The 10,074-nt window shown below is 38.4% G+C and overlaps 1 protein-coding gene across 1 annotated transcript; it reads left to right on the top strand.

The window, feature by feature from the left end:
* The first annotated feature begins 442 nt into the window (after positions 1-442).
* Positions 443-9,809, top strand: LOC120110511 (GATA transcription factor 20-like). The gene is given in 11 exon segments (XM_039125662.1): positions 443-639; positions 759-858; positions 980-998; positions 1,001-1,065; positions 1,170-1,208; positions 1,210-1,255; positions 1,258-1,282; positions 5,152-5,280; positions 5,807-5,912; positions 9,255-9,326; positions 9,478-9,809. Coding segments are annotated over 11 exon segments (867 nt in total). The 3' UTR covers positions 9,547-9,809.
* Positions 9,810-10,074: the final 265 nt, after the last annotated feature.

The raw sequence follows: 10,074 nt of genomic DNA, 5'->3' as shown, positions 1-10,074 counted from the left end.
TTTTAGGAACCGGGACGGCGATTCATATCAACCGCATACAAATATTTATAAGCGCATCTTCATGTAATATTTCTTATGCCTACCTCTTGTGAGTCTTCTCCCCTCTATCCTGCCCAACCCCCGCTTTCTCTAATTCTAGGGTTCCCTATTCGCCGATCTCGGTAACCAATCACTGATCGCCCAATCTAGGATTTCTGCATTGGCTTTTCTTTAAACCCAGTCCGGAAACCTTGATCGAATGCGGTTTTGGAGGAGACTTGCTTCCGTTTTTTTGATTTCCGAGGAATCAATCCATCCCACAAATATATAAAAAATCCGAATTCGGTCTGCTTTTTGAATCAATCTTCAATTTGTTGATTTTTTGTTCATTTCTTCTATAAAAAGTTTCTAAATTGGGTAAAGGATCGAGAGTGAGGAGAGAGAGAGAGAGAGAGCTTTAGGGATGAGCGAAAACCCTAACCCACCAGTGGACGTGAAGCCGGCGGCCGGCGGCCGCTTCCCGGGCCATCACATCCATAAGCCGGTGGCTGCCCACCATGTCCTCCCGGTCGTGGCGATGCCGGCGCAGGTAGACGACGGCCGTGGAGGCGGCGGAGAGTCGCAGTTGATTGCCGCTGCCGACGCGCAGGCTCTCCAGCAGTACGAGGCGGCGGAGCACCACATCGGTGTCGGTGTACATGGGATGGAGGAGGATCGGGATGTGGCCGGGGATGGCGAGGGCATGGAGACGGATGGTCTGGTTGATCCGAGCAATATAGGGACCCTCAAGCGGTGATTGCCCACCAAGTTGGTGGCAACCAGCTCACACTTTCGTTCCAGGGTGAGGTCTATGTGTTCGACTCCGTCTCCCCCGAAAAGGTGACATTTTTACCACATCTGATGTTCTATACTCGTTGTTTCATTTCAAAGGATCAAACCTTTCCAATTTGGGTACCCTTTGAATATCCCAAACATTTACTGACTTCCTATCAAATTTTAGGTTCAGGCCGTGCTCCTGTTGCTGGAGGGCGCGAGATGAACGTTGCTTTAAATTCTTTTCAATCATCTCCCCATATGCATAATAGGGTATTCTTTTTTTTATTTATTTTTTTTGACAAGCTTTTCCTTTGTTATACTGTCAATACTTTGGAAGTTTTTAATAGGTACTGTTTGCTTTTGATGTTCCACAGCGCATAAACTTTCCTCACAGAGTCGCATCGCTGATGAGGTTTTCGCGAGAAGAGGAAAGAGCGAAACTTTGACAAGAGAATACGATACATGTTCGCAAAGAGGTTGCCCTCAGGTAGGAGGACTTATCATATGATATAAGCACTGCTTTCATTTTGCATGTATTTGTCAATTCTTTTTTCTTCAAGCTACTTATTCCCCCCTTCCTCCTCCTCAAGCATCTTCATAAGCTGAGATTTACAATTATGAATGAAAAATTTGCATATGCAGAAGTTCACTTAGGCTATATTGATGCTGATCCCTGGGATCTAATACGTGGTTTACGGAATTACTTAATAGCATGCGATTGGCTAGTAATTTGATTATGAAATAAATTCTGAGAAGCCATCTTTCAGCAATGGCTGTCATTAAATATATTAAATGGTTAGTAGCATTTTATTATTTGAAGAGCATGTCTCTCTATGATAATGTCATATATGTATGTATGTATGTATGCAGTTAGGAGGAGATGATGCTTGATATTAGGTGAACACTGTTTACCAAGAATGAGGACACATATGGCCAAGAAAATCCTATTATATATTTTTTAAAACTTTATGCTAATTATTAGGTATCTCATACTTTTACATGTCTAACTTTAGATTGATGTGAGATAAAGATTGGTTGATCATCATCTTTCAATCACCATCACATGCTTCTTGTGGTTAAGCTAGAAATTAGATCTTGAAGATTCTGATGGAATTCCCAAGTTGCACTTTGATGCAAACCGTATGTCTAGGAGGACAAAAATGCAAGAGCCAATACCCTACATGTTTATCTTGACGTTCCATGTCTTCATTAGGAGTCCTGATAGAGTTTTTGACAATATTGAAGACAGAAAGCTTCCTTTCTTGGAGGCATGCACCTACACACGCACACACACTCTCTCTCTCTCTCTTCTATAACCATAATCATCCAGCTTTGTTCAAATTATATAGGTTTGGCTTTATAGATTGTCATCCGCCAAGCATTCCTCCCAAGCTTTTTCCATGTTTGCACAACCTCTATTCATGTAATTTTAGGTCTTTTCCTTTTTTTCTACACCCTTCAACACAAATTCAGTTACCACTCTTTGCTCAAGCACTTCAGATTGTCGTTGTATATGCTTATTAGTCATACCATATACCACTCCATCACTTTGTCTTAAATTAATGAAACTTCCCCAGCTCCTTCAGCATGCTTATTCCTTTCTTTAGCTGTCCTAGTTTTACTACATGTCCATCTCAACACAGTTGATGCAGGTCTTGAGCCTAGATGGGGGAGGGTTAATGTTAGGTTGACAATTAGTTGTAAAAAGCATGTTAAAACATAAGATGGCTTGGAATTTCTTATTTATATTATATCAAATTTCTGGGTTGATATGATTAGAAAATTTATGGCCTTGATGGCATTGTGGTTTTGTGGTTTCTAACGCACTTTTTTTTTTGGGGGGGGGGGGGTCTCATTGAAGAGCTTTAGGGTTTTAGGGACAAGTGACCGATATTTAGGAATTGAGTGGATTTGACTTTGGCTTAGATGGAAATTATCTTTGCGAGTTCTTCGTTTCATGAGAATAAATAATCAAATTTATAGTCAGACTATGGTGCATCTTAATTCTTAAATTTGGAAAAGGAGAGGTCTTGCATTTTTGGCAAGGTTAACATGGAAATCTATTGGATTACAGTAATTGGTTTGTTGAATGCTCATGGAGCCTATTGGTAGGATTTGAGGGATCAATGGATATACTTTTCTTGATGGACATGAAACTCTATGACAAACAGTGGTGACTATAAGAGAGGGCAACCAAGCAAAGGTTTTATCCTAAAACGTTTCTTAACAACTGGCCTTCCCTTTCCATATATTAGAGGCACTGGCCATTTCATACCAGATTTGACACTAGGGCTGCAAATGCACTAAGATGTTCGTGAACTTGCCAGGCTTGGTAGCTATTTCATTCGTACTCTTTTGAGTAGAAAATATGCAGAGCTTTTGTTACATTTAAGACTTGGTGTATAAACAAAGTTCAACCTAGAAAGAGATCGACTTTTATTGCTGAACATAGATTTGGTTTGTTTGCCAGCCCCACTGACATGCGAATCAGTACAGGTGAGTTAGCTCAAAGCCTGAACCAAGCTTGTAAACCTTACTTATATGATTGATAGCCAAAGCTTGGCTTGGCTTGTTTGCAGCCCTATTGGAGCCTTGGTTCTAAGTTTGATAGGCATGCAAAGAAAGGAACAATGCATAGTAGAGAAATGCATGGGTTATCACTTAAATCTGTTTGCATTATGGTTGCTGCAACAATAAAACATAAGCCTCTATGTTGTTTCTTTTGGGAACCTTTTCCCTAGTCCTAATCAGGGCTTGTTATCCATTTTCGTGATGCTTCACCTAACAGGCTGGATCATTCCCTTGAACGCCTTGTTTCCATTTTTGTTGTTATTTTCTACCTTCATTTTTTAATGCTTCAATTCTTAATTATCATTAAGTTGATAGTGTTTTGGAAGATGGTTGCTCAGAGATGCTGAAATTGCATTAATTTCTACCTACTAAAGAGGTTCTTGCCTTGGTTTAGTTTGAAAATTATGTTTTTGTTAGTTTCTAAAGGAGATACTTTCGTGGATTTACTTTGCCAGATAAAATATCGGCATTTCACCAACAGTGATATTCAACTAAGAGCGAAAAAACTCTTACATCGCTGATTTCATTCTTACATCAACTTGATTACAAGATGAGAAATATTCTTGCACTTCTAACAAAAGATATTGAAAAATGTTGTTACTTTAAAGAAAATGGATATCTATAGAGCTCTTTATAGATAACCATGAAAATAGCTTAAGCACATCCCCATAGGCTTCAAAACCAACACAAATAATAATCTATAGAAAGGAAAATGGACTTGAAAAATTATTAAAGAGATTGCCTCTGAAATAAATCCAAAGGTTATAAAAAAACTCAAGTTAAAAGCTTGCTTTAAGATATTCAAATCAAAGAATTCCATTAGTGGGTCTTAATCTGCCAAGGCATTTGATTTTGAGTTGGAAACATACTTTGACCGGGAATCCTATTTTGAGGTCTAAAAGATAAATAAAATTGAAATATCTAATCTACCTTTGTATGCCTGAATGCATCGTCGAAATTGTAAAACTTGGTGACCCTAAAAGCTTTTCATAAAAGCACTCCGGTTTTGGACCTTTGCTGTGATTAATCCAAGTCTTTGAGTCATTGAATTCAGCAGATCCATGTTTCTTTCTTTTTTTATTGCATTAGGATCTGTTAAAGGAGCTTGGTTTTGTGAATACTTTTCTTTTTATCTTAGGTGTTTTCTATTAGTGATGTTCTTATCGAATGGAAGTTAGTGTCTTGTTAGGTTTGTTGATCTTTGATACTCTTATAATCTTTTGCATTGGGTTGATTGTTGTGTGAAGAAGCTGATAAGTGGATCTTTTCAAGCATAGATGTATATATGATGCTAGAAGTAATGTTTGTTAGAGAAATATTTACTTTTAATCATGATATGATGTTGTTACTAAAATGTTAAAACTTCTTCACGGGATTAGAGCCAGAAATGTTAAGATGACACTGAACTTAATACCTACTCTTCTTCAATAATAACTTATATCGCATTATAATTACCAATATTTGACTTCACAATCCAAGTCAATCATTGATTTGGTTATTTTTAAAAGATTAATGGGCACTGATTTTGATACTTTTTCTCAAGGCCTGTTGATATTGTGATTTACATTTTTAAGTTTTCTTTTTTCTCTTTTGTCACTGACTGTATTCTATTGCTGTCCATCTCTTATTTGTTACATCAAAGGGTCTTGATTTTTTAGAGGTATAGTTGGGCTTTACATTTTCTTACTATTGCATGATAAAGTCCGATGAGCATCCTTTGATGCCCTTTGATGTTACTATACATTTTCTATAGTGAAATTAGCTTCTTTTCCTAATTGATTTCAGGATGCAACGAAACAAGGGCCAATTCATATCATCCAAATCCAAGCCTGAAGATTCAACATCTGGTGTTACCAGTTGGGATACTACCCAGCAATGGGGTTCACAGGAGAATCGGCCGCCTGCAGCATCTGCGTAAGCTTTTGAAACATCATGCATCTTTGACTAGAATGTTCTTAGCAGCATCACAGATACGGCTAAACTGGGAGGTACACAAATATACTTAGACGGATTCCAGAATTATGTTGTATTTGTGGGCTTCCTTGGGCAAGTATCCATTGGTGGAGAACCAAACCTAAGCTGTTTGCTTGGATGCTAGGCGAGACCTGTCAACATCTGACATCAGTCTTGCCATTAGATTACATTTCATCTCCTGCTTCTAAAGTGCCATCCTGATGATTCACTAAATAATAATCAGTGCTTATATAATAGTCCCTTCTGAGTTGATCTTTTTTGTGACTTATGCTACTTTTTTTTTTTGTTTAAATAGGTGTTCTATGTGTTTGCATTCCTATAATTGCCTTTCGGTTTTATATGCATGCATTGTTTTGATTTAATTTTGGAACATCATAATTGCTTCCTTTTTTTCCTGATTTAGTGCATAAAAACAGTGTTATTCTTTCAAGGTCTGATCTTGAATTTTTTTTCTGTATATAATCAGATGCCATCATTGTGGCATTAGTCCAAAGTCTACACCAATGATGCGCCGTGGACCTGATGGACCAAGGACCTTATGCAATGCATGTGGACTAGTGTGGGCAAATAAGGTTGGTACTCTGGACTTTATTCTATATTTGTTCTGCTGGTAATCATTTTAAAGTTGACTTTCTATTTTCCTTTTTGCTCAAGTGTTACTGCTTTTCACTACTACGGCTTTTTTTATTGTTGCAATATGTATAGAGAACTTTTTCATGCATCTTATACTTCTCCAAAGTCCAAATTTGGATTCATATGTAGTGTCACCAAGCATTCTACTTATAAACAATTATTTGCTTTTTATAACTAGACTTCGAGTTGAATTTGGATAAAGCATTTTTGTCTTCATTCGTATAGAGCATTAATACATTGTTTATGACATCTTTATTATTAAAGCATGCATTGAGGTATTTTTTTCTAATGAAAGAGAATAGTTTGGGTAAGGCTTTGATTCAAAATGGGCCCAATTTGGGCAAGCTTCTTTAGGCTCGGTCTTGAAATCCAAAGCTTGAATGAGTTTCGGGCTGGTTCGGGCAATTCTTGGCACAACTTGAATGCATCTAGAAACCAAATCTTGACCGTAAAGCCCAGATCAAAGCTCGACTTAGTATGCTAGCTTGTGACCTAGTTTTCTATCCCCACCCTCATGGCGTGCCCTAGCTTCCTTAGACCTCACACAAACACCATGGTGTACCCTAGTTTCTTCAACCTGTACCCTATGCCTGTTCTTAACCCCATCTCTCCCAGTCTCTACCCTCTCTCCCTTGCCACCCCTACCTGCTCCACCGCCACCTTCCCATCCAACCCCCTCTTCCTCCATTGCTGCCACCTTCCCTCCACCACCTCCAAGCGTTGCCACTCTTTTGCCACATGCCCCCTCTTCTCCATTTGCTCCCTCTACCCCTTCCCCTACATCTGCTACACCCCCTCCTTCTTCCCCTTCTTCCTCGTCTTCCCCATCTCCTTCGCCCTCTTACCTCTGCCACCTTCCCACGATCCCCGATTCCCCTATCTCCTCTCTCTTAAAATCCTAATCCTAACCTTTTCCTCCCTCCCTCCTTCACCCTCCTCACCCTCGTCCCCCTGTGCTTCCACGTACTCTAGCCAAATTGGGCTTGATTCAGGTTGGTCTTGCTTGGGCTTGATTTGGGTCAGGCCCATTTAGGCTTTAAGGGCTTTGGGCTCTAATTGGGCTCAGGCCAGACCTAGTATAATTTTTCCGAGCTGAGGCTTGGAGCCCAAAAAAATTTTCAGGCCTCGCAAGGGGGTGGCAATAGGACCTGTCTTGTAGCTATCCCAAATGGAGATAGCGGGCAATAATATACGATATTATTTTTTTTGCTTTTTAGATGTGGAATTCCTAACTGTGCATATAACAAGATTGCTTGTTAAGGCGGTCAGGGCATTTATCATGTCGTAAAACCAAGTCTGTAAAAATTGTCATCACTTAATTCATATGGTCCTTTTGAAAAATATAAGTTACTGACATGTATCACTTGCATTGCATGTGGGATTGAAGAGATGTACGATTTTGATGCTCTCTGGTTGATAAGTTGGTTGGAATTATTATCACATAATAAGTCCTTGCTTAAAAATTCTATGATGGTCGATGTCATGAACCGGACATGCATATTGATGTTGGATGTATTATGATGACTATCAATTTAATAATATTATTTGGAATCGCCATCGCCATCGCCATCCCTCAAAACAGAGTCATAAAGTGCATGAATTATTCTAGAATTTTCTTATTTGCAAGGTATGATTGAACAAGCCAGTTGTTTATCAGATCCGGCTTCTTATGTAACATTTTTCGTTTTTAGTCTTGCATGGAGTCTTAATCTTTGTGTTTAGTGAAAGCTTTTTGTTAGTCGTTCTATTGGAGCTGTTATAGACATCCGTTGAAGTGTGGGGTACCTACGGGAACCCTGCTTTTTACTTTCTGCCTGAAGTTCCCATTTCATGCCTGAAAAAATACAGAGAATCATAAATGGGTGGCAAAAAAATCTTGATTTTTCTTGATTAAAGTAACCATATGCATAACCATAATCATGCAGCCTTCTCCCAACTATTCGAGGCGGCTTTATGGATCCTCATTTGCCAAGAATTCATCTCTCGGGTTACTTCTGAGTTGCTTCATGTCTTTCCTCACTACCTCCATCCTATTATCTTAGGTTTTCCATTTTCTGCTCCTTTTTTTTAAACCTTCAACACAAACTAAATTACCTTTCATTACTGGACCCCCCCCAGGTCTTCACTGTCTGTGCCCATACCATCGTATGATCTTATTTTAATCAAGTTTTCTTGGTAAGATCATCAAATGGTTGCCTCCCTTATTTAAACAACCCATATCTCTTGACCTCCAGATTGGCTATGATTTTTCCCAGGTTGATTGATCTTCACACCTTGGTACAATTGCTGTTTATTACCATGAATATCCTTGTTATGTTATTTGAAGAATAATGGGAAGTTTTCTTCTAACTGAAGACCTTGGTGAGGACAGGTCTAGGCCTTGCAGCAGAATATTAGTGTTGGCTTAAACTGGTAGAGGTTCCTTTTTTGAGTTTGGTTCATTTGCACAAAGTTCCGGGTTCTGCAGACTCTATTGTGACGTGTTAGCATGCTATGTATATTGGAAAAGATATGTGCGCGCTTATGTATCTTTTTAATTTATGTTAGTACCATAGCTATTGCATCGACCCTTTTGCCAACTATTTGAGGTTGGCTTTATGGATCATCATTGGCCAGATATTTCTATTAGGGCTATGTATGATCTAATATCAATGGATATCAAAATGGATTAGACTAGCAATAGAAGTTAGTATAGGTATATGCTGCAAGTATCTAATTATATTTTACTGTTTTAAAAAAAATCACACATAAATCTGTAAACATCCATAACCATAATGCTGGAACATGGAATAATTTAACTAATACAAAAATAAGCCTATTGAAATTTAAATTCATAAAGGCCATCTATTTTCCATAAATGTCTCTCAGGTGTTTCTTAAAATACTTATCCTTTTGTTATATGTGCTTCATAAGTCGGTCTGTGGTAGCTAAAGACTATGGAGATATCTTTGTTATATTTTGGAGTTTTTCCTGTAAAAGCAGGATTCTTGAGCTACAAGGATTCAAAATAATTCTATGGCATTTTTCTCCTTTCGAGTAGTGTTCTCTATCTGCTGGCATTTGATGGGTTCTTGATAAATTGATGCACTTATATGTGGGTGTTGGGCCTCGGGGTTGGTTTCCCTACTTCCAGTTGACCAAAGTCCTGCTAGCCAATTTTCCTTTTAAGTGAAGGGAGACCTAAATTTTTCTGAATGCTGGACTGACTGCATGTATAGAGTCTCTGACTGTTGATAACTATGTTTGGATGCATAATATATGCACTTTTTTGGGACCTGCAGGGAATAATGAGGGATCTTTCAAAAAATCCATCTCCAACCATTCCAAATGCCTTAGCAGAACCCAAGGAAGGGGTAAGCTGTTTATTGTCACTATACAGGGTTTGTAGATTTACTTTTTCTTTCCGTGGTCCTTTCTATGTTTGACATGTTCCCTATTTTCAGAATCACTGAATTAGTTTGCCTTTCCCATTTTATTTATCTGAACTGCTTTCCCCCCCTCCAGAATAATTCTGCTGAACCAGGAGCCGCACAACCACTTGCGATGACTGCCAATGGTCATGATTCATCATGAGAAATCCTGTGCTTTTGGCATTAGGGATTCCAATGAAGATATGAATATTTAGTTGGGGAACTTGCCCCTTAATGGCTTCTCAAGATTGTAGATTATTATCATACATGTATGTACAATATTATCAGAAAATTAGATATAGAATTTTTCTCTGTTTTCGGTGATCCTTAAGACTGTAACTTTGATAACAATTTAATTGTTGTGGAAAGATTCACAGTCACACATCTAGTTTCGTCAAACCTATATGTGACACTTCACCTTGTTTATCTGAGGTTAAAAACTACCGTACTAGATCTGTGATTCCTTTCATGAACTTTGAGGGGCAGATTGCTATAGTATGGTCATATTTATTGGAGGGTATTATATGGTGGTGTGTTCAGTAGAGAATAAAACTTTGAATTTATTTGCTCGTATGGTTTTCAGGATTGCATCATCAAGTAATAATGGAAGTACCCGATAATTTTCTTGAAAGGTGCAGTTGCCAGTCACAAAAACTTGTGACTGTAAATCAGCTACAACATTCTTTTCTTC

This window comes from Phoenix dactylifera, chromosome 1 (genome assembly GCF_009389715.1).
Source record: "Phoenix dactylifera cultivar Barhee BC4 chromosome 1, palm_55x_up_171113_PBpolish2nd_filt_p, whole genome shotgun sequence".
NCBI lineage: Eukaryota > Viridiplantae > Streptophyta > Magnoliopsida > Arecales > Arecaceae > Phoenix > Phoenix dactylifera.
The sequence above is the reverse complement of the archived record's forward strand: the minus strand, read 5'-3'. Positions and strand labels throughout refer to the sequence as shown.